This window comes from Kogia breviceps, chromosome 2 (genome assembly GCF_026419965.1).
Source record: "Kogia breviceps isolate mKogBre1 chromosome 2, mKogBre1 haplotype 1, whole genome shotgun sequence".
In the NCBI taxonomy this organism is placed as follows: domain Eukaryota; kingdom Metazoa; phylum Chordata; class Mammalia; order Artiodactyla; family Physeteridae; genus Kogia; species Kogia breviceps.
In genome coordinates, this window is record NC_081311.1 from 112,986,478 (window position 1) to 113,013,382 (window position 26,905).

The 26,905-nt window shown below is 35.2% G+C and overlaps 1 protein-coding gene across 7 annotated transcripts in view; it reads right to left on the minus strand.

Annotated features, from left to right (window-relative positions):
- Positions 1–26,905, minus strand: part of LRP1B (LDL receptor related protein 1B) — a 1,895,525-nt gene that overhangs the window by 982,856 nt on the left and 885,764 nt on the right. For all 7 annotated transcript variants that reach the window (XM_067025946.1, XM_067025948.1, XM_067025945.1 and 4 more), the window contains one exon: positions 25,129–25,386. In XM_067025946.1, the coding sequence (XP_066882047.1) occupies positions 25,129–25,386 (258 nt within the window). The remainder of the gene's footprint in view (positions 1–25,128; positions 25,387–26,905) is intronic.

A 26,905-nucleotide genomic window follows, 5' to 3' on the forward strand; every position in this document is an offset into this window, starting at 1 on the left:
TTAAATGTATACATCTCCCTGAAACAGAAGACTAAATTTCAGCTGATTGTTTTGATACAGAAATTCTTTATTGTTTCAAAGAAGCGCAAAATAAGAATTTCTGAACTTCATTTGAAGTCTGCCAATTTTAAAATACGGTAAACTGATTTTTTTTAAATTATAAAGTATTTTGTGTTTCAAACAAAACCTGTCTGCAGCTAAACTGGATCAAAGGCCTCTAGTGTGATTATACCAAAGTAAAGCAGTGTATATCATTTAGTTCAGCCTAACTCCCTACTTAGAGTATGTTCTACTTCATAAAAGCCTCTGTTTTTGTATTAAATAAATATAATATCCAGTTTACAAAGTGGCCAGGGGATTAAATCAGACAACACACATTAAGAATCCAGTACAATGACATGTAGTAGGTATTCCACAAATATTAGTTGCTTCCCAGAGGGAACTAAAAGACTGCACTTTAGTTTATGTCCCTGTGACAGCTTATAATGAGCACACACTAGAGAATAGCACAGTACTAGCAATAAATAAGCTAACTGATAATAAGTTAGTAGTTTTGATTATCTAAAAAATGTGTCCACAAACAGTTTGATACTCCCCCTTGCAAAAGGTAGAGCTTAATTCTCCTCCACTTGAATGTGGGCTGTTCTTTGTGACTGGTTTGTACTAAATAGAATGTGGTACAAACTTAGAGAACAAACTTATCATTACCAGGGGTGAGGGGTCAGGGGGAGGGATAGTTAGGGAGTTTGGGATTGACATGTACACACTGCTATATTTAAAATGGATAGCCAACAAGGACCTACTGTATAGCACAGGGAAATCTGTTCAATATTATATAACAATCCCATTTATTATGTAAATGGGAAAAGAACTTGAAAAAGAATAGATACATATATACGCATAACTGAATCACTTTGCTGTACACCTGAAACTAACACAACATTATTAATCACCTATACTCAAATATAAAATAAAAAGTTAAAAAATAAATAAATAGAATGTGGTAGAAATGACACAGTGTGATTTCCAAGACTAAGTCATAAAAGGTATTATAACTTCCATTTTGCTCTCCCTCTCTTTGGATCACTCACTCTGGTGGAAGCCAGCTGCTATGCTATAATGATATACAAGCAACCTTGTGACAAGGCCCATGTAGGAAAGGAGAGAAGTCTAGTGCCACTAATCACGAGAATTAGCTTAGAAGCCAGTCTTCCAGTCACAGTCAAGCCACTGGATGCCTGCAGTCCTGGCTAACATCTTCATTACAACCTCATGAGAAACCCTATGACAACCACCTAGCTTAGCATCCCCTGAATTTCTGACTCATAGAAAGTGTAAGATAATAGATGTTTGCTGTTTTTAAGTCACTAAGTTTTGGGGTAATTTGCTATGCAGAAATAGAAAACTAATACAGTAGTCAAATCCCTATAATTTTTAAAATTAGATTTTGCTGACTTCCCATCACTTGGATGTTATTTTTAGACCTATATCTAAATTAGACTGTCTATACCAATGACAGTTTTGGTTCCCTTAAATTACCTGTAATTCAGCTTAATGCTAAATCATGAAGGATATTCCATAAATGCTCATAAATGAAGCCAGGGAAATTTAAAAATAACTTGTCTTGAAATTTTCTGCTCTACTTATATAAAATATGGTTCTGTGATGAAACAACTATATTTGGGCATGATCAAGATGATTCCTCACACAGTCCTCTCCTCAAGAAGGGTAGAATTAGATAGACAGTGTTAGCATCATGCAGAAAATAAGACAGGATAATGACTTCAGTGACTGATCACAGAGGGCATTCTGAGGAGGATGATATTTGAACTGATCTCAGTGTGACAAGAAGTTGTTAGGCATGTGGAGATTTGGGGACAGAGCCTACCAAGGAGGAATGAGCTTGGCATATTCTAAAAATGAGTAGAAGTAGGAGGAGCTATATCATAGCTTAAATATGGATGAACAAGAAAAGATGACTCAGCAAAGACTGGCAGAATTATGTAAACTACAGTAAGCAGATGGACTTTATAATAATTACCTGTAAAACCAGGGGATTATTTTGTTTTAAATGTGATTTTTAAATTTTTATCATACAGTAAATGCACATGATTTAAAAAGTAACACCCCATCAAGGCTTACAGTGAAAAACAGCAGTGTCCACTTCACCTCTCTCTACTGTCTTTCAGTTGCTATACCTATTTCAATTGTATTTATTTCCATAATTCTATATGGCATATCTCTACTATAAGGTTTTTAAAGTTTGTATATAATCTATTAACTTTCTATTACACATGATTAGGAGTTAATTCTTTATACCCCTACACACACATACACACACACACATATGCACATTCATACTTTCTCTCCCCCATCTTCCCACAACCTTAATTTTCAGTTAAAGTAATACTCAATGTTTATGTAATTATGACTATATACATTTTTGTTGTCAAATGAAAAAAGTAATATGATTATACTTCCTTCTCAAACAACTTTTGTGTTTTTTTAACATTCCGAAGTTTTTTCACTTTGCTGTAATTATTTACTTCATAATTCAAAAAAAAAGAAAAACACTTCTGGGAATGTAAATTGGTGCAGCCACTATGGAGAACAGCATGGAGGTTCCTCAAAAAACTAAAAAATAGAGTAATCATATAATACAGCAATCTCATCCCTGGGCATATATCTGGAAATGATGAAAACTCTACTGAGAAAAGATACATGCACCCCAATGTTCATAGCAGCAATATTTACAATAGCCAGCTTCCCTGGTGGCGCAGTGGTTGAGAATCCGCCTGCCGATGCAGGGGTCACGGGTTCGTGCCCCGGTCCGGGAAGATCCCACATGCCACAGAGCGGCTGGGCCTGTGAGCCATGGCAGCTGAGCCTGTGCGTCCAGAGCCCGTGCTCCGCAACAGGAGAGGCCACAACAGTGAGAAGCCCGTGTACCACAAAAAAAAAAAAAAAAAAAAAAAAAAAAAATTTACAATAGCCAAGACATGGAAACAACCTACATGTCCATCGACAAATGATTGGATAAAGTAGATATGGTACATATATACAGTGGAATATTACTCAGCCATTAGAAAAGAATGAAATAATGCAATTTGCAGCTACATGGATGGATCTAGAGATTATCATACTAAGCAAAGTAAGTCAGAAAGAGAAAGACAAACACTGTATGATATCACTTATATGTGGAATGTAAAAAAAAAAAACATACAAATGAATTTATTTAGAAAACAGAAACAGACTCACAGACAGAAAACAAATTTATGATTACCAAAGGGGAAGGGAGGAGGGGGAAGGGACAGATGAGGAGCTTGGGATTAACAAAAACACACTACTACATAAAAAAATAGATAAACAACAAGAACCTCCTGTATAGCACAGGGAACAATATTCAGTAACTTGTGATAACCTATAATGAAAAAGAATCTGAAAAAGAATACACACACACACACACACACACACACACACATATACACATACATACATATAACTGAACCACTTTGCTATACATGTAAAACCAACACAACATTATAAATCAACTATACTTCAATTAAAAAAACAAAAACCAAAAACTCTGAAATTCCTCTCTAAGTGGAAACACACAGAAATCTACTGACTTCTTTTGCTTTAGACATCTTTCCTGTTACCTGCCTTCTTCTTGCACCAATTTGTAGTGGCTGCTTCATAGCCATGGTCTTGCGGCTTCCTCTTATCAATCCATTCATTGCTTAACTGCTTCAGAAATAAAACCTCCCTTTTTCTGCTCAAGTAGGGGATAAGAACTTGCCTGGCTGTAGAGACTGGGGGAGGAAATTTAGAAGCCTACCTACTCTCAAAATAGGTTCTAACCTAATCCTCTTAATTACCAGCCCTATCCTATATCTGTACATTCAGAAGTGCCCAGAGTCTATAATTTTTGACCCTTTCTGGGGATCTTCATCTTGGCACCACTTCTGTACTCAGCAAAGCAGAAAAACATTAACCTACTTAATTTATCATTTCATCAGCCATTCTTTATCATCCAAAATTATCTCAAATGCTTTGTCTCCTCTCTTTTTCTTTTTATCTTTTTGGGTTAATACAATTAAAGACTTTTTAAAAAAAAGCTGTATCTACAATGGAATTCCAGAAAAGAACAGATATAATATAAGCACTTTTGCTCAATCTGCAGGTTTAACAGAAAGTCCCTGGGGACAGTTTCAATCGAGGAAGTTAGACAGCTGTTTAGCACTTTTTAAAAGACAATTCTGGGTGCTATGTGGATGAAAGGGGGAAAATCTGAAAGCAGATGACCAGTCAGGAAGATCCTGAAATTTTCAGCAGAGATATTGTGGCTTCAAAGAATATCAGAGCAATGGTGAGATTATGCGGCATACACTCACCATATTTCCTTTGTCATCATTAAATATATAATCATATTAAAAGGACTGTATTTAAGTCATATTCTAGCTTAGGTGAAAGAGCCAAGAATGATAGAAATTTTGAAGACACCAAAAAAATCATAAATATTCCAAATACATATTGCTTTTACACACATTTCTGTTCTTCTCGTATTTTATGAATATTTTAACTTAACATTTTTACTTCCATTCAAATATTGTCCCTTAAGCTGTGATGTTGCCTTCACTGAAGAGAATTATAGTGTTTCTAATGTAAATACAGAGAAGAGCAGGTAAAAATGAAATTTTAAAAATGATAAGATTATAAAGAAACTATTTTGTTTTCCCTGATTTATGTGTCTCTTGGTTTAAGTGGGAAATTAACATTTCAGTTTTATACCACATTTCTTTGCTAGAACATTTCAAAATCCCACTGAATGATGAGATGATGTAATTGCATTTATTTTTATATGTCACCACAATCAAGAAGAATGTAATTACATTATCCCTAGTTATATTAAATAAACTGAATTGAGTAAGCAAAGTGTCTGCTTGGTATAATAATTAAAATGGTATCAAAGAAGTTCAGGAGCAGAAGCAAGAAGAACTACAAAAACCACATTCACAGAAAGACAGACAAGATGACAAGGCAGAGGGCTATGTACCAGATGAAGGAACAAGATAAAATCCCAGAAAAACAATGAAATGAAGTGGAGATAGGCAACCTTCCAGAAAAAGAATTCAGAATAATGAGAGTGAAGATTCTCCAGGATTCGGAAAAAGCATGGAAGCAAAGATCGAGAAGATGAAAGAAATGTTTAACAAAGACCTAGAAGAATTAAAGAACAAACACACAGAGATGAACAATACAATAACTGAAATGAAAACTATACTAGAAGAAATCAATAGCAGAATAACTGAGGCAGAAGAACGGATAAGTGGACCTGGAATACAGAATGGTGGAATTCACTGCTGCAGATCAGAATAAAGAAAAAAGAATGAAAAGAAAAGAAGACAGCCTAAGAGACCTCTAGGACAACATTAAACGCAACAACATTCACATTATAGGGGTCCCAGAAGGAGAAGAGAGAGAGAAAGGACCAGAGAAAATATTTGAAGAGATTATAGTCGAAAACTTCCCTAACATGGGAAAGGAAATAGCCACCCAAGTACAGGAAGTACAGCGAGTCCCATACAGGATAAGCCCAAGGAGAAACACACCGAGACACATAGTAACCAAACTGGCAAAAATTAAAGACAAAGAAAAATTATTGAAAGCAGCAAGGGAAAAATGACAAATAACATACATGGGAAGTCCCATAAGCTTAACAGCTGATTTCAGCAGAAACTCCAAAAGCCAGAAGGGAGTGGCCTGATATACTTAAAGTGATGAAAGGGAAGAACCTCCAACCAAGATTACTCAACCCAGCAAGGATCTCATTCAGATTCAATGAGAAATTAAAAGCTTTACAGACAAGCAAGAGCTAAGAGAAGTCAGCACCACAAAACCAGCTCTACAGTAACTGCTAAAGGAACTTCTCTAAGTGGGAAACACAAGAGAAGAAAAGGATCTACAGAAACAAACCCAAAACAATTAAGAAAACAGTCATAGGAACATACATATCGATAATTACCTTAAACGTGAATGGATTAAATGCTCCAACCAAAAGACACAGGCTTGCTGAATGGATACAAAAACAAGACCCATATATATGCTGTCTACAAGAGACCCACTTCAGACCTAGGGACACATACAGAATGAAAGTGAGGGGATGGAAAAAGATATTCCATGCAAATGGAAATCAAAAGAAAGCTGGAGTAGCTATACTCATATCAGATAAAATAGACTTTAAAATAAAGAATGTTACAAGAGACAAGGAAGGACATTACATAATGATCAAGGGATCAATCCAAGAAGAAGGTATAACAATGATAAATATATATGCACCCAACATAGGAGCACCTAAATACATAAGGCAACTGCTAACAACTTTACAAGAGGAAATCGACAGTAACACAATCATAGTGGGGGACTTTAACACCTCACATACACCAATGGACAGATCATCCAAAATGAAAATAAATAAGGAAACAGAAGCTTTAAATGACACAATAGACCAGATAGATTTAATTGATATTTATAGGACATTCCATCCAAAACCAGCAGATTACATTTTCTTCTCAAGTGTGCATGGAACATTCTCCAGGATAGATCACATCTTGGGTCACAAATCAAGCCTCAGTAAATTTAAGAAAACTGAAATCATATCAAGCATCTTTTCTGACTACTATGCTATGAGATTAGAATTATAGGGAAAACAATGTAAAAAAACACAAACACATGGAGGCTAAACAATACGTTACCAAATAACCAAGAGACCACTGAAGAAATCAAAGAGGAAATCAAAAAACATCTAGAGACAAATGACAATGAAAATATGATGATCCAAAACCTATGGGATTCAGCAAAAGCAGTTCTAAGAGGGAAGTTTATAGCTATACAAGCCTACCTGAGGAAACACAAAAAATCTCAAATAAACAATCTAACCTTACATCTAAAGAAATTAGAGAAAGAAGAACAAACAAAACCCAAGGTCAGCAGAAGGAAAGAAATCATAGAGATCAGAGCAGAAATAAATGAAATAAAAAAAAGAAAACAATAAATAAGAGCAATAAAACTAAAAGCTGATTCTTTGAGAAGATAAACAAAATTGATAATCCATTAGCCAGACTCATCAAGAAAAAGAGGGAGAGGACTCAAATCAGTAAAATTAGAAATGAAAAAGGAGAAGTTACAATAGACACCACAGAAATACAGAGCATCCTAAGAGACTATTACAAGCAACTCTATGCCAATAAAATGGACAACCTGGAAGAAATGGGCAAATTCTTAGAAATGCACAACCTGCCAAGACAGAACCAGGAAGAAACAGAAAATATGAACAGACCAATCACAAGTAATGAAATTGAAACTGTGATTAAAAATCTTCCAACTAACAAAAGTCCAGGACCAGATGACTTCACAGGTGAATTATATCAAACATTTAGGGAAGAGCTAACACCCATCCTTCTCAAACTCTTCCAAAAAATTGCAGAGGAAGGAACACTCCTAAACTCATTCTATGAGGCCACCATCACCCTGATACCAAAACCAGACAAAGATACTACAAAAAAAGAAAATTGTAGACCAATATCACTGATGAATATAGATGCAAAAATCCTCAACAATATACTAGCAAACGGAATCCAACAACACATTAAAAGGATCATACACCATGATCCAGTGGGATTTAACCCAGTGATGCAAGGATTCTTTAGTGTATGCAAATAAATCAGTGTGATACACCATATTAACAAACTGAAGAATAAAAACCATATGATCATCTCAATAGATGCAGAAAAAGCTTTTGACAAAATTCAACACCCATTTATGATAAAAACTCTCCAGAAAGTGGGCACAGAGAGAATCTACCTCAACATAATAAAGGCCATATATGACAAACCCACAGCAAACATCATTCTCAATGGTGAAAAACTGAAAGCATTTCCACTATGATCAGGAACGGGACAAGGATGTCCACTCTCACTACTATTATTCAACATAGTTTTGGAAGTCCTAGCCATGGCAATCAGAGAAGACAAAGAAATAAAAGGAATACAAATTGGATAAGAAAAAGTATAACTGTCACTGTTTGCAGATGACATGATACTATACATGGAGAATCCGAAAGATGCTACCAGAAAACTACTAGAGCTAATCAATGAATTTGGTAAAGTAGCAGGATACAAAATCAATGCACAGAAATCTCTTGCATTCCTATACACTAATTATGAAAAATTTGAAAGAGAAATTATGGAAACACTCCCATTTACCACTGGAACAAAAAGAATAAAATACCTAGGAATAAACCTACCTAGGGAGACAAAAGACCTGTATGCAGAAAACTATAAGACACTGATGAAAGAAATTAAAGATGATACCAACAGATGGAGAGATATACCATGTTCTTGGATTGGAAGAATCAATATTGTGAAAATGACTATACTACCCAAAGGAATCTACAGACTCAATGCAATCCCTATCAAATTACCAATGGCAGTTTTTACGGAACTAGAACAAATCATCTTAAAATTTGTATGGACATACAAAAGACCCTGAATAGCCAAAGCAGTCTTTGGGAAAAAAATAGAGCTGGAAGAATTAGACTCCCTGACTTCAGACTATATTACAAAGCTACAGTAATCAAGACAATATGGTACTGGCACAAAAACAGAAACATAGATCAATGGAACAAGACAGAAAGCCCAGAGATAAACCCACACACCTATGGTCAACTAATCTATGACAAAGGAGGCAAAGATATACAATGGAGAAAAGACAGTCTCTTCAACAAGAGGTGCTGGGAAAATTGGACAGCTACACGTAAAAAGAATGAAATTAGAACACTCCCTAACACCATACACAAAAATAAACTCAAAATGGATTCGAGACCTAAATATAAGACCAGACACTATAAAACTCTTAGAGGAAAACATAGGAAGGACACTCTTTGACATAAATCACAGCAAGATCTTTTTTGATCCACCTCCTAGAGTAATGGAAATAAAAACAAAAATAAACAAATGGGACCTAAATGAAACCTCAAAGCTTTTGCACAGCAAAGGGTACCATAAACAGGACGAAAAGACAACCCTCAGTATGGGAGAAAATATTTGCAAATTAATCAACGGACAAAGAATTAACCTCCAAAATAGATAAATAGTTCATGCAGCTCAATATTAAAGAAACAAACAACCCATTCCAAAAATGGGCAGAAGACCTAAATAGACATTTCTCCAAAGACGACATACAGATGGCCAAGAAGCACATGAAAAGCTGCTCAACATCACTAATTATTAGAGAAATGCAAATCAAAACTACAATGAGATATCACCTCACACCAGTTAGAATGGGCATCATCAGAAAATCTACAAACAACAAATGCTGGAGAGGGTGTGGAGAAAAGGGAACCCTCTTGCACTGTTGGTGGGAATGTAAATTGATACAGCCACTATGGAGAACAGTATGGAGGTTCCTTAAAAAACTAAAAATAGAATTACCATATGATCCAGCAACCCCACTACTGGGCATATACCCTGGGAAAACCGTAATTCAAAAAGACACATGTACCCCAATGTTCATTGCAGCACTATTTACAATAGCCAGGTCGTGGAAGCAACATAAATGCCCATTGCCAGACGAATGAATAAAGAAGATGTGGTACATATACACAATGGAATATTACTCAGACATGAAAAGCAACGAAATTCAGTCATTTATTGAGATGTGGATGGATCTAGAGACTGTCATACAGAGTGAAGTAAGTCAGAAAGAGAGAAAAATATATCGTATATTAACACATGTATGTGGAACCTAGAAAAATGGTACAGATGAACCGGTTTGCAGGGCAGAAGTTCAGACACAGATGTAGAGAACAAACGTATGGACACCAAGGGGGGAAGTGGCAGGGGGTGGTGGTGGTGGTGTGCTGAATTGGGCGATTGGGATTCACATGTATACACTGATGTGTATAAAATCGATGACTAATAAGAACCTTCAGTATAAAAAAGAAAGAAACAAACAAAAAAAAACCAACTATTACTACACTTTCTTTGGGTTATTTGTATGGAAATATGTTAATATAAATGTTTCATACATTACATGAAATTTCTAAAGTCTTAAAAAAAAAGAATTGTAGTGATGCCTACACAACTTTGTAAATTTACTAAAAAGCATTGAATTGTATACTTTAACTAGATGAATTTTATGATATGTAAACTATACTTCAATAAAGCTGCTTTTGAAAATGCAAAATAAAAGAAGTTCAATTTGGGTGTATGGTGGGCAGGTACACCCTTAATCAGGAACAGAATCTGTGGCATGTTACAGAGCCCTTTTCTTTTCCTTTAAGGAAAGTTTGCCTCTTCCTAGCTCTGTTCCAATTTCTTAAATACATGAAATGTAGTCAAAGTGAGTATCAGTTTTTGATAGGAGTAGTCACAAAGTTCTACATACAATCTGTGTATATGTGTTTATGAAAAAAGACAAAGGAGGTGTTTCTGACATGGGATGGTGAGCAGTATCAGGTACCTGTAACTTCCCTGTTCCATTATTTCTCAATTCCTTCCTCTATCCCAAGCTACAAGTCAATCATTTCCTATGGTGGATGCACTTAGAAAATATTCCAGTGTTATTATTCTCTCAATATAACCAAACAACAGAAACAGTTTACACAGAGGTGTCTTTTTCCCACTAGGCAAAATATTATTTTCAACCCGTAACTCAAATGGATTCATCCTTCATTCTATTTTTATCTCTTCCCACTTCACCCCATATTAAATCTATCAGGCTATCTTAAGGCCTTCATCTGAAATTGTCCACTTGCCATCTTTGCTCTTACTTTTCTTGCTCAAGACACTACCTTCTCTTCCCTGGATGCTACAATAACTTAACTGGACTCTCTGCTTCCCTTCTAGATGCATGCACTATAACAATCTTCACAGAGCACCCAAGGTGGTCATTGTAAAACACAAATTATATCATGTCAGCAAAAAAGAAAACACCATTCTTTATAGTCTGAGTTCTACGTTACATTTGATTGCCAGCTAAGAAATGTCTCAAACTGATGGACTGTTGGGATTTACTCTCCTGTATGAATGTTTTCAAAAGCACGTCACTGATACTGTGTGTGTGTGTGTTAGTTTCTGCTTTATAACAAACTGTATCAGTGATACATATGCATATGTCCCCATATCTCTTCCCTCTTGCATCTCCCTCCCTCCCACCCTCCCTATCCCACCCCTCTATGTGCTCACAAAGCACTGAGCTGATCTTCCTGTGCTATGCGGCCGCTTCCCATTAGCCATCTATTTTACATTTGGTTGCATCACTGATATTTTTATAAATATCTAAGTTTACTAAACTGTAGCTCAATTTTAAGTCAAAATTCTATGGAGTGTTTCTCTCTGTAACATTTTCCAGGAAGGCCACCCAGGAAATGAGGTGTAGTGGGCTACCAACTTCCATTATGTTATTGTTTCTTCTGCACAGTTAGTAAACAACAGGTTTTTCTCTAAATTTTGAGTCTGTATTCTTGTTTTCCAAAATATCAGTCCTCTTCTGAAAAATCTCTAATGACTTCCCCCATATTTAGCATAAAATACAAAGTCTTTAATGTGGCTTACAAGGCTTCTAAACCTCCCTTTTAACTCATATCTTCCTTGCTCACTTTACTCCAGCTAAACCGACATCCTTAATTTTTCTTGAATTGCAAAGAAAGCTTCCTCCTTAGGACCTTTGTACCTGATGTACAAGAAAAAAAAGTATCTGAATGTGCATGGCTTTGCCCTTTCCCTTATTCAGGTATCTGCTCAAATGTTAGTTCCCAGAAAGGTCTCCCTTGACCAGTGGATACTGAGAAAACTATGCCCCCCCAACCCCACATCCCCCAACACGCACAATGACTCATTCCCACCAGTCAATATCATTGCCATCATTTAATTTTTTGGGGGGAGCAGTCATATCGATCAAAATTAATTAATTATTTAGTAGTTCACCATCTCCCCACACTAGAATAAGCCCCACGTGATCAGGGATACTGTATGGCTCGTTCACTGCTATATTACCGAAGCCTAGAATTGTGTTTAGCCCATGGTAAGTGTCCAATAAATATTTTCAAATCAATATGGCTCTTCTCTTCCAAGTAACCTTTGCAAGAACCTCTTCCCTAAAATCTGCGTTTCTACCTCGACATCAGTCAGTGTAGGAGTCATCTTTAGTCACAGCTCCTTTGTTCTTTAATCAGCTGTGGTATTTTCCTTGATTTTACCTGTGAGCTCAAATTTGGCAAATCACTATCCTTTACCCAGGAAAGATGTATACAGGAAGGAGAGGTATCATTTAATGTGGAGGAGTACTTTTAAGAAAGGGCAATTAGACCGTTAATAATCTGAAGGTATGAAGACCCAGCATGTGTAACAGTAGTATGAGGGATGAGAGTGCCATATAACAGTGTGGAAGAATAATGATGACTGGTGAGCCTGAGTGACTAAGAAGAGATAATAAAGCAAAGATCAGAAGAATGAACAGACAATGTTGTACTGAGGATAAAATAGCACCATAACCACTTTTGCATTAAAACTGCCACATCTTGACTTCTAGAGTCCTTTCTTTTCTATTCATACCAAAAATCATTTTATGACCATCAGAGTCATGTAACTTTGTGGCTCTTCTTCCTGTCCTTTAAATAAGAATTTACTGACACCTTGGCCCTGATTTGTCTGAGACTACTAGTTATCTAGACTACTTCTGTTGGCACATATTAGATTATTTTAGATTACCTTTCACCTTTTGATTCATGTCTCTAAAAAACCAGAATTTTAATTAACTGATTCTTATTATTATATATTTATATTATTCAATTATTATATAACATCTTACATAATATATACTATATTTTATTGTTTATTATTCATAGTTGTCATATCTCTTAACCTACCCAAGTTATAGACCCAGAATCTGAAGCACAACATGTAGAAAATGATGTTTCCCCTAGGTATGAGTTCAAGTGTACAATAAGTGAAGAAGAGTGTGTATTGATGTAGTTTTAGTGGATTAATTCTGTTATTAAAGCAAGGTTCTGTTAAACCAATGTTATCACTTGCACTGGGCCTGGTAAAAGAAGTATCAATTGAGAAGCCCAAAGACCAAATATTTGTAGGATGCTTCCTCAGCCATGTTTGCTATTGGCAAACATTACAGATATTAAACTTACTCTACTGTTAGGGTCAGTTTTATAATGGTAATGAAATGGTATGAGTTCTATGGAGACATATACATAATAAAAATCAATTAATGCCTTTGGATTCCTTTTTCTTTTTTAAGAGTCAAATCCAATGATCAAAACCAGTCACCAAGTGATTAATTTGTTTGACATGAGTGGAAATTATTTCTAGGAGTCACACTGAGGCATCCTGAAAGGTATCAGGGCATCTCTGAATTGAGGAATGACACAGAAGAAATTAGGATTTAAGCTAGTCCAGCAATGAGGAGTTTACAGTTCTCCACCTCAGACATTTTATTCTAAAGGTAACCTAAGATTTATACAAATGGAGGCAGAGTGTTATTTTTCTGGGGATTTGTCCCATGACACTCCAGATGGGTACATTAGGAAAGAAATATATTTTTAGAATGAAAGAATGTCTTCTCTTTTCATTTTAAATATAACAGCCTTTCAGTTCAGGTTATAACAAAATACCATAGACTGGGTGTCTTAAACAATAAACATCTGTTTCCCACAGCTTGGGAGGCTGAGAAGTCCAAGATCAAGGTGCCAGCAGATTCTATGTCTGGTGAGGACTCTTCATGGCTCAGGTAGCCACCTTCTGGTGTAACCTTACATGGAAGAGACAGAGAGAACTCGGGCCATGTCTTATTCTTACAAGGGTATTAATCACATCATAGGAGCTCTACTACCATGACTTTAACCTAAATCTCTCTCAAAAGCCCTACCTCCAAATCCCATGATATTGGGGATTAGGGATTCAACATATGAATTTTAGGGTGAAAGATACAGTTCACAGCATTCAGAACTATAGAATATTTAACTCACATTGAAATCCACATACACTAAATTAAATAACTGCAACAGTAAATTCTGAAATAACCCATATTTGTAAGAATTTAAGAGGTGTATATAAGAATTTAAGAGGTGTATATAAGGCATATACATTACATAATAGCTCAACCCCCATCTTATCTTAGGTACAATTTTGAATTGAAAAATATACATATTTTAAAACTTTGGTTTTCACATATTAATATTACTTGATCTATGACCATGCCAAAATATCATTATTAATCTTAAAGTAATGTCTTGTTAAAGGCTCAACAAAAAGCTCTAATAAAGTTAAGTATTTGTTGTATATATAAATATATATATATATGACTACAGTCATCTTTCAATACTTTTAACATTATATAATATGCTTATAAATAAATCAGGTACAACATTCAATATGAACTACAAAAAATAATTAAATTCCCATAATTCAAGAGAATAAATTTTAAAAACACAAATGATTCAGCTTGAATTTATCAAAATAATTACCTTGATACTCCATGTATATTGTGTGAATATCATCCCATGGACATAGGAAGATCGACATTAACTGAGAGTCTCAGAAACAAAAGCTCAGACTAAACATATAGAATGGAATGTAACACTGAGATGATCATTTGCATACTTCATACATTGGGAAAATGTCTCAATTATCTTCATTTTAGGAACAAACATCTTTTTGCACAAATTATCTAAATACCTGATGTAATTGCCAATGGCGTTTTGCATAAGTAATCATAATTATAATGTAACCCTTCAAGTCCAAAATTTTTGTAGCCATAACCATGATAGTTCTAACTTACTCAAGTTATACTCTTTTTACAAATCAAATCCTCAAAGCTCTAAAATTTTATAATAATTTTGAATTCATTCACCTCTCATGACTCCAAAAATTTTAACAAAATATTTTTAAATAACACAAACAACCAAACTAAGTCTTAAGGCCAAGTGAGGTGTTTCATATGGATTCTAAGTTATTCTGACGAGTTCAGACAAGCTGAACTGTTCTATCAAGCCACAAGGTTTTTGTTGCTGTTGTTGTTATCTTCAATAAACAAAACAGAATCTCCCAACAACATAAAATTTTTAAATCGAATCTTCTCTGGTTATAAGAATAATAATGTTATTCTTATGACCATCACACACAAAAAAGTAATATTTCTTTTGTTATTCTTATGTACTCTCTAGTACATTTGTCGGACATGTTTTAAACCACAGATTTGTTAGAAAATTAGTCTCATTGTTGATTAGTAGTACATAGGCCTTTCCCTACATTCAGTTTTAGATATACAATATAACTCCTGCTTTTTCTTAGTGAAACTGGACTGAATAATTGTACTCGATAGATAGATAGATAGATCTCTTCACTATTACCTTAAAACGGAGATTAAAATGAAATAGATTAATTCTTACATTAAAACAACAAAAGTTGTCAAGAGACTTTATATAACTTTACCAAGTAAATGTTGTCATTAAGATGACAAAGACTGGACTTCCCTGGTGGCGTGGTGGTTAAGAATCCGCCTGTCAATGCAGGGGACATGGGTTCGATCCCTCATCTGGGAAGATCACACCTGCCGCGGAGTAACTAAGCCTGTGCACCACAACTACTGAGCCTGCGCTCTAGAGCCTGCAAGCCACAACTACTGAGCCTGCATGCTGCAACTACTGAAGCCCACGCACCTAGAGCCTGTGCTCCACAACAAGAGAAGCCACCGCAATGAGAAGCCCGTGCACCACAACAAAGAGTAGCCCGCGCTTGCTGCAACCAGAGAAAGCCCACACACAGCAACGAAGACCCAACTCAACCAAAAAAAAAAAAAAAAAGATGACAAAGACTTACAGAATTTTTTAATATACATATATATATTTAAAATATACATATATGTTAATCTAGATTTATACTTCATAATCATTTTAAAAATCCTTCACCATCTACATGACCATCTCATCATTTGACACTGTTCTACCATTAAGAGTTTCTGTCACCATACATTTATCCAGCTCATGGAAAAATTGTTATAATTAAATTGGAATTACTTGACACTGACTGCAATTCTAAGTTAGTTCCAGAACACACTCTTTGTTACCATTATCAACTAAAGTCATCTTTTAGCTAGGCTCTTCCCTGGCATGAATTTCACACATGACCAAATCTTTGCTGCATAACTAATTCCTCTAAGCTCCAGTTCTGAAATGGTCTCTGGTTTTGTCACCACAGTCTCAGGGCTTGTGGTATATGGATCTTATAACTCTCATAACCCTCTGGGTACAAACTAAAAGTAGTTGGGCTCTTGGGAAGAGATAGCTAGAAAACTGTTATTACGGTAATTCTCTATATATCCTTGTAAACACCGCCCTTACAGGTTTAGCCACAGAGACAGTAAAAAGTGGTAGGAGGATACAATATGAGTGAGATTCCTTAAGACCTCTAAAACAATATTTCTCAAAGTGGATAATATAAAACACTAGATAGGGCTTCCCTGGTGGCACAGTGGTTGAGAGCCCGCCTGCTGATGCAGGGGGACACGGGTTCGTGACCCGGTCTGGGAAGATCCCACATGCCGCAGAGCGGCTGGGCCCATGAGCCATGGCCGCTGATCCTGCGTGTCCAGAGCCTGTGCTCCGCAATGGGAGAGGCCACAATAGTGAGAGGCCCACGTACCGCAAAAAAACCACTAGATATTTGGAGTGTTAATATGTATTAGACACATAAAAATATTCATAACATGTCATTAGAAACAAGCACCCATAGAAATGCACTCACAGACATACCCACAAAAATACCAATAAAATGTTCAATACTCAAAGAAATTAAGGAAATCCTGAGCTAAACAAAGTAAAATAGGTACTTTACAGAAGGACTCCTCAGAATCTTTAATAGGCTAATATGCATATAAATCTCCAATAAGGGTATACAGATGCAAAATTTCCTAAACTCACTTGACCACAAACTCATTTTTTCCAAGAATGTCCAGGAAAACTTGTGTCCCAAGGAACATACCTTATAGAATAGTAGTATACAATGATTAAAATATACCTATTGTGAGTAATTAGGTGAGAGGGAAAAAAAAAGTAGACGAGAGGTAGACACACATGCACACAAAGACACAGGCATACTGCAAATTACTAGAATATCAAACAAAAGGGAATGGAAGGGGAAATTATGTTTAGATCTGGGAGGGATTCCAGCTATTGTGTGAACAAGTGATTTCATTTTAAAATTATCTGTTTAAGGTCCCACAGCTAGTTAATGACAGAGCTAGGACCATATCAACTCATCCCAAATACCATGGTGAGAAAAATACAAAGGCCAGTGTTACAGCAAATCTGTAAGTCACAGGATGTTACAGCCTGAAAAAAAAAAAAAAAAAAAAAGAAAACAAGGAAAACAAGAATCTTATTCAAAAACTGAAATCCTACACATGCCAGTTTTATTACCTTGCTTAATTTGGCTTCTACTGCTCACGGTCTTTAGATTTGATAAATTCCTAATATATTGTAAATGTCTTTACAAGATTAAAGTCTTCTGATGGCCAAGAAATATGAGAAAAAAATGCTCATTTTACTTGGCATAAATCCCTTAAGAAAAAGCAAAACAAAATAAAAGGAAAATACACTATGACAGTATTATATTTAAAGTGAAAAAATATCAAATACATATTAAGTCAGAAATTATTTTACTAGTCTACTTGCCAAAAAAGTAATAATTTCTCTTTTTTCCATATCTTTTCTCTTCTTCCCTTACTTCCTTCTCTCTTCTACCCAGATAAAGTTTACCAAGACAGAAACACCAGTTTGAGTGAGTATACATCATGGATTCCAAATATATTTCATGAGTTATTCACGATGGAAAGAGCATCTTACTTTCCAAGTTTCAGGTTGGTAGATAAAGTAAACTGCTAAACATCATGTTCTACCTGGTATATGGCGCTGTAATGGAATCATGAAGAAATTTCCACTTTGATAATTAAAATCCATTAATAAAATAAACAGAAATGTGATCATTAAAATCCATTAAGAAAACAAACAGAAATGTGAATCTAGACAAAGCACACTATGAGAATAATGATTTAAAAGTTCTACATGGCAAACAGCAAAATTTGGAGGGGAGTATATATTTAGTGTGTGTGTGAAATATATTTTATCAAATTCATAGAAAAAATGAATATGAACAACTGAAGCTTAGCACATCTCTAATTTCTGCTTCAGTTAATTTCAAGTATGTCACCAAATGACAATAAAATAGTAATTGAGTTATTTCCAGCCTGGCAACTGAACTAACAATAAAGACCAATTTGTAGAGTAACAGAGTACGCAGACTTTTTAAATTTTTTTTTCTTTTCTAGGCATTCAGGATGGCATTTTATGGTTTTGTACTGATTGTCAATTAGAACAGGTTACTTATTCCAAAGTATAAATTTATGTAATGTTAATATAAAAATTAAGGAATAATTTGGAATTAAGGAATAATAATGCCTACAACATTGAGCATATGGTATCAGGAGAAATTTTAAAATTCTTTGGAAATATGTCCTCAGATCAACATCTTTGCTAATTTTAACTGTTTTTTTTGTTTGTTTGTTTTGAGTTCTCAGTGGATGGTCTGATCACTTTGTTAAAATTCCAGATCCCAGCAAGCCTGTGTTGTAAGTACTAGCTACACATGCATGCACACACACACACACACAGCAGCCATGTCTCAGAAAAAGTCATTTTTATGTTTCCATATAAATATGCTAAATAAAAGATGAGGAGATTTTAAGAAGTATAAAAAGTTTAATAAAACATCCATTTGCTTATCAAAGAGAAGTTAAATAAAAATGTATCTCTGAGAATAAATACTTATAATATCCTTCTTATATGGATGATATGTTTTGGATTATTCTCAGATGTTTCTTAGGGAATAATATAAGACTAGTTTCTATAGCCAAGATTTTTGTACAAAATTTAGGTGTCCACAAAATATACTGATCAAAAAGTCTGGATTCTACACAGCTAAAACAACAACAACAACACCATGACTTTGTTTTTGGAGTGGGAAATCTAGATCAGAAAATATTCTTTTATTTTCTTTCATTTCCTTTTATGTCTCTAATTTTCATTTTATTTAGCAAAAATTCTCACTAATTTATAAGATTAGGATGGTCATCACCATTTCCTCTTCTCCTGAGCTCAAAGCTGACCAATTTTTGAACTTTCTCTAATGAAATGCTAAAACCAAAACTGATTAATTGCTGAATATACTTCATCTCTCACAAAGAATTAAATGCATACATTTCTAGGTTGGAGGTAACTAACAGGGCTTCTCAAAGGTTGAGAGATACAAAGAACATCCTGACTTTGCTTTTTACTTCTTACCCCAAAAACATTTGGGGCCTTGATAATAACTAAGTATACAGGATTGAGATGGGAAGTACATCTACTGCTTTACGCATCTAAAGACCTAAATATAAGATAGTAGAACCTCCTTCTTAAGAAAATGTCTAATCAGACTAAGGGGAGGAGAAAGGTTAAGATTACAAGCTGCGTTGTTCTATTTTATTCCTGTGCTAAGAATTAACTGACCTCTATTTTAAGACCTTTGGCTTCAGTACTGTTTAATTACAACTGCTTTGGGGGGTGGGGAGACTCAAACAGATCTGGATCAAGTTTTTTCCATTGTCATTGAGGTTAGGTTCCAAAATGAATCTATAGGCAAATTTACTGACCCCGGGGAAGTCAGAGATTGAACCCAAATACAAGCCAATAGTTGCTGAACAGACCTGTATCTCAAGGACACCAAGATTAACAAGTGAGGCTATTATCTAGACACAGAAAAGATCTTACTTAGCCATAATGCAGACTGGTTTTCTCCATGTCTCTAGTAGTGATTTGGTATGGTCTCTCCAGAAGTTGGTCTTACCCTTCTCCCATCTAATTCCCCACCCTCATCCTTTACTTGTTACCTATGTTTATTCTAGAACAGACAGGCATTTCGCTGAACTCTGGTTCAAAGATGAATAAAACACACATCCTAAACTTAAAGTAGTTACTCTTTATTTGGGAATCTGACAGGTAAACACACAAATAAAATATAATGCATTTGTACTATGATGTCCCAGGATCACATAGGAAGGGCTGCTAAGCTCAAAAGAAAAACTTGGAAAGGATATTATACCTTAAAACATGAGTAAGAGACACTTGGTTATAGGAAATGACAACAATGGCCTATGGTGAAGAACCAGCATATACAAACACACATGGAAATGAGAAAACAAAGTGCATTAAAGGAAGTGCTAGTATTTTTTTTTTTAGGTGGAACATGTGATTTGAGTGGGGAGAAGCAAGGTAGAGGCCTGCAGAAAAGTCGTAAAATGAAGTTTCATTTTTTCTTTAGATAAATGGGAAGCCACTGAATATTTTGTATTTTAATCTTAAGCAATGGAGCATTATGATCACTCAAGCAGATTTGTCAAGATTGACATGAACATATAAGTCCACAATGGAGTGGACACCTTCACTAGTAATCACATAAAGGCAAATTAAAACAATGTGAATGACTTTTCTCCAATCAGATGGAGAAAGATAATTGCAGAGGAAAGGTCATAAAAATACTTTATTTACAAGTCACATGCTTAAATACTGCATGCCAAGTTTCTATGACGATTATACCATTCTGTGATACTGTGTAATCTTAGGATGTTGCTGCAAAGTTCCATGATCATCTTCTAAAGTGCAGACTCACTGTGAGCTGACACTATTTGAATCTAGCATTTCTACTCTTATAGGTTGATTATTTTGTCCCAAGACTATGCTTGCTATGCTTGTACTTACAGTAGGGACACAGCCTGGTCATTTTTGTCCAGTCATAACTTGATGGAGAATGCTTGTGAAGCACTGAAGGCTATGAAATTCCTAGGCTGGGTAGAAGCAAATAGGGAATACTGCACAATTAAGAAAGGCCATTACTCAGTATTGAGATTAAGAGGTCAAGGTTTCCTTTAAATTAAAAAAGTATTTTATTTATTTAAGCTCATTGTCTTATCTATAAACTATTTTATAAAGTATACATAATTTTTGTGATAGTAGAGAGATATATGTGTATAATTGTTAGTACACAAAATAAACATTCAGTAAATGTTATCTATTAATATTATATGATTATTAGAGAACTGCTAACTCAACAGAAAGAAGTAGGATTGAGAAAAGACATGGGTAAAGTGAATCCAAAAATTATCCAATCAAGGATCAAGGCAGAGGTTCAAATGGAAAATGAGTTAAGTTGATATCAAAACAGACCAAATAAAAGAAAGATAAAAGCCAGTGAATGGGGCTAATTCAGAAGCAAAGTGTATAAAGAATAAGCAATCCTTTATCGTTTTTGGCCTGGCATGCTCTGCTAGACTGTAGCTGAGCCCATGAATGGATGAAGACAAGCTGGTTAAGTCTAAATTAGAATACTAATAGTGATACTAAAATTTTGCAGAATATTGAATATACATAAAAACAGAATGGGGCTTTCCTGGTGGCACAGTGGTTGAGAGTCCACCTGCCGATGCAGGAGACATGGGTTCATGCCCTGGTCCGGGAAGATCCCACATGCCGCAGAGAGGCTGGGCCCGTGAGCCATGGCCACTGGGCCTGTGCGTCCGAAGCCTGTGCTCCACAACAGGAGAGGCCACAACAGTGAGAGGTCCATGTACCACAAAAACAACAACAACGACAAAAAACAGAATGAAAGTATCTACTATATACCTGAAGGAGAACAATTGGTCCTGAATCATCTTCCTTAATAAGGGATACACCCAGAAAATAATCTTATTTGTCTCAATCATCTTTGTGCACTTTGTCCTGAGGAAAATAGCTGAGCATCACTACTGTTAGGAATCCCATCATTTTTGCTGATTTTAGGCATCTGTGTTCCGACCACAGTACTCCCCAAGAAAAACTTGGGAGAAATAATTAGTTGCCGTAAAGGTACTTTACGTGAATCCCTGGAGAACAAATTTTGCTTACAAAACACTTAATTCCAAAATTTTCTTCAAAATCTAGTATTTTGTAACTTTCAGGCAAAAATACTAGCTAATAAATATCAAGTATCTTTATAAAGAAGAATGAATTCAATTCAAAATATAATCTCTAGCATTTTCCCCAATGTTCCTTTTGTCAATATAGTTTATTGAGCACATTATTATCAGTCTTCCTTATTCTCTCACAATATTGCTTAGACAAGATTCTCAGTATTAAAGGTAGGCCTCCCTAGGTGGCCGTATCAGAATCATGTGTTGGGCCTTTTCAAATGACATGGCCTTGGTACAACTCATCTTGTCCAACCCCTTCAAAGATTCTTATACCTCTCTCGCATGTAGACACTGTATTTGTGAGCCACTGTTACTAATGTTAGTGTACCTGATTGTTTTGGTTGTCTGAAAGGAAAAACAAAAGTTAAGACCACTGGGGCAGTATGGTGTAGCGAAGGCTAAGAAGTGTGGCCCAAATTCAGAGTTTCGATTTTTCCCTTCAGCATAAGGGGACTAATAATACCTCTCTATTGCATGTAGTCTTTTAGCACATTTAATAAGTTGTAGATATGATTATTTGTGCTAGACTTGGGAAATTCTTTGAAGGGACCTGTATTTGCCTTTGTTAATGCAGAAGAAAGAACATAGGATTTAGATGTCCTGTCTCTGCCTTCTTTTTAGCCATTCAGTATTGCCTAACACATCTTAGTTCTGTAGTTAAAATGGTGTCTATTATAAAATGGGAAGAGTATCTCTCCTGCATACTCCACAGAGATGTGGTGGGTATCCAGTGAGATGAGATATGCAATAAAAATTTTAATATTGCAATAAGATGTTTGCTAAAATATTATGTAAATTTTAAATTCAAGTCGGTTTGACCTGTAATGATTCTCTTCATAGTAATACTTAGAAAAATAAAAGTTTTATTTTTTTCCAAAAAAGAATGTTTTCTTCAGGTATATTCAGAGAAAAGTATCTAAAGATAATGAAGGAGGAAAACCTAAAGAGATAATCTCTGGATTAGTGGCTAGTGACAGGTATTCAGGCCTACTCCCATCAGTTCATTATTTTTGCTTATATGGTACAACAGAGATTTTAAGTAATTACATATGCAAAGAATATTCAAACTTCATTATCAACTCACAAATTGTCATGGTGAATGCAGAGCCCATTGGAAGCTGTTCTGTGACATGTTGATAAAATACATGGCTTACAAGCAATGATAGAAGAGCCCAGCCCAGCTCACACCTCTGTCCCACTCCCATCACTGTATTATTTCCACACATTTAATCACTTCTTTCTAAAGTGACTGGAATTGCATGTCTTAAATCCAACTTCATTAACAACTATTTATTCTAATTAAGATGTTTCCATTGCATTAATTTTGTATAGTTCAAAATGAATGTCTGTTCATCATTTTAGTGAACTACCTAACAAAATCAATCTCTATTTTTCTAAATTTGCCAAGAATTGTTTATAAATCACATGAAATCTAAGTTCTGAATTATTTTCTACAAATATTCTAATGTAGAGTTGCTTGACCAATTTGAGATGTACTATTAAAGTTGTTTAAAAATACATATTAAAGAAAGGATTACTACTATTATTAGGGCATATTAAATGTGGAAAAAAAGTCGCTTAAGTAACCTTGGAAAATAATTTTACCTGATGACCTAGTGAATATTCTAGCTATTTGACTGCCAGTGTTCCATTTGCTAGGGACAAATACATTTGGATTAGTTGAGGTAATCACTAACATGGCAGAAACCAGAGTCTCTTGTTCAAATGATTTTCAACTGCTGGCTGAGCCAATGTCTGAAATACTCAAATCACATAGAAACATTCCTTGTGCTACTACCACTAGTTATTTACTGTTTATTATGAATTACCATTTCTCAATGGAATCCTTGAAATAGACGGTGTCCACTGTTTTCACTAGGCATTTTTGGTCCACTGTCACAATAAATGACCTTATCAATTGTTTTACTTATGTTAAGAAAATCTTCAAAATGTTGGATTCTATTTGTTAAACATTTACTTCTGTTCACTTCATATTCCATTTTTCTTACAATCTTTGCCACTGCTTTTATTCAATCTAATCATAATTATCAAACATTACATAGTACTATTTTCTTACATTTAAAAAGGATCAATAACCAGTCCCTGAAAGTGTACATCACAAACCTCAATAAAACATGATTATTGAATTCAAATCACCAAACATTCAACATCTGAAAACTAAATTTATTCTATCACAGGACTCTCTTCTTTTCTTCTTAACTTGATTGTACATTTCCTTCATTTCTCTACCAAGTTTTATATTAGTAGCATTTGTAAGAATAAGTTTTTTCTGTAAATCATAAAATAAATGAATACATCTTGAAATTCTCATGCATACCGTTACCCCAGGCAAACACAAATAAATTTTTATACTCTCATGTGGGAGGGGTAGAGAGCAGAATAGTGAGGGGGGGAATGTATGTGCATGTGACAATGTGATATACAGAAAGAGAAAGACAGTTAATAGTTTGTGAATTTCTGACATGAGAAATCAAGTGAATCACAAATTACAAATTACTCTTTTGGAAGAAGATATATAAAAACTCTGATTTACTAGGAAAAAAGTCAACAAACACAGGTAGTTGTTACCAATTAGCATAAAACTAATAGTTTTCAAGGTATTTTAACAAACACTACAGTTGATGAGCTTATAATTATCAAATCTGTTTTTTGTTTTTTGTTGTGGTTGTTGTTTTTTAATCCCACCTTCACTATCACAATGTGAACTATCATTCAGTGAAAAATCACAGGTCTCATCTAGGTGATACTGCAATAAGCATTAAAGAAAGAATTAAAATTAACCCTTTAATGTACTGCTTACATAAACAGTGCAATTCTATGTGTATATGTGTGTATATGCAAAACACGTAGGGAATACACTTATTTAAGTGCATTCATATTTGCATATATAGCTTTCCAAAAGCCATTAGCTATGCTAGAAAATCTAAGAATCCTGTCTACTGGTCTGCAAATGAAATCCTTAAAGGGTGGCATATAATATAAATTGAAACTCACTGTGAAAGGATTGAAGAATACTGATTGTCCATTCATCTGTTAATCTTCCTGTTTTTGTTATCTGGATACATTTGAGCCGATTTGAAGATTCTCTTGATTCAATCCAACAAATCATATCTTCATTGTAAATAAAATCCAGAGTATGAATTTCATTTCCACTGACTGAGCTCAGGGTTGCCATTTTACTTCCATTAAGATAGAAAACCTCAATTGTTTCAGAATTTGCAATTAACAGCAAAGGCGGCCTATCTGTAGGTTCTGGAATAAAACAGCAAGAGGAAAGTGAGTTCAGTAAAAGAGTCACTTTTTAAAAAATAATTTTGCACTACTTATTAAAAGTTATTCCTATATTTTTAATGCATCTTAACAATTTAAAAAATTGCTTGCAAAAGTATTTGTTAGTAACCTGTATACGCTTCAGTAACTATATCACTTCATTTCTTTAAGGACAACATAGTCCGCTGAGCATTTGTGTTCTTGATTTCCTTAGTCATAATGTGTTGTCTAAATATGAGGACAATGCTATTTGCTTTCACTGTTGGTAAATAAAGGAAATGCTGTGAGTTGTTTTTCTAACAATGATGATGGATCTGGATTGACCTCTCCATACAGTGTTATAGACTTCCCTTGTGAGCAAGGGCACGCTTTTTTGAAGTGGATGTATGAGGTCAGAAATAGATTCTCTGGAGTGGAACATGCAAAGCTCACAGCCTCATACAAAGAGCACCTGTGACCTCAGGCTCATTGGCTCCCTGACTGACCCCTGGAGCCAAACAATCACACATTCCCTTAGTGACTAGATCATGGTCACTGAACCAGTTCCTTTCACATTTCTTCTCTACAGTCAGGAAAATAAGATTCTCGAGGTAAAAGAAACTTGTTCACTACCACTTTTTGGAACAATGCATCTTTGCTTGTGCTAGGTAATTGGTGAGTTTTTGGTAAATACATACTAATTGACCAGAATCACAATACCTTTAACATATAACGTTAACAGTAAAAGTCTGTGTAAAATTAGCATTGAAAGAGTTTAGCTAGATAATCATATTCAGAGTAGCTTTCGTGCTAATTAGGGAATAGGGAAAAATTGGAAACCTCCAACTTCTCCTTTTTGCTGCCTTACACCCACTGTGTCAACAAATCTCTTTGACTCTGATGTCAAACACATCAGTGACTCCTACTACCATCCTGCCCCAAGCTGCCATCACGTCTCAACCAGATCATTACAACTGCCTTCCAACTGGTTTCTCTGTCTCCATCTATGCCCTCCTCTTCCTGAGTCTACGGCAACACAATAGCCAGTCATATCCTTAAAATGTTAAGGCACATCAAGCAAGTCTTCTACTCAGTTCCTCAAAGGGTTCCCATTTCAATCAGAGGGAAAGTCAAAGCTTTTAAAATGGTTTATAAAGCCCTAACTGATGTGTGTTCTCATTACTCTTTGACCTCCTTTCCTTCATCTCCTTACTACTCCCACCCTTGTTTATCTTGCTCCACACATACTGGTCTTCTTATTGTTATGTGAACAAGCCAAGTAAGCTGCCATCTCAGAGGCTCTTCCTTCTTCCTAGAATAATCATATTTCAGAATGGCCGACTTGACATGCTGACCTCCTTTTGGGTGTTATTTGGATGTCACCGTTCTGGTGAGGACTTCTCTTACCACTTTATCTTGTAAAAAAACTACAAGCCGCTACACTCTCGGCACACCTTCCCGAGTTTATTTTTCACTTATCACTACCATACATTGTATATATCTTATTTATTTCTCTGGTGTA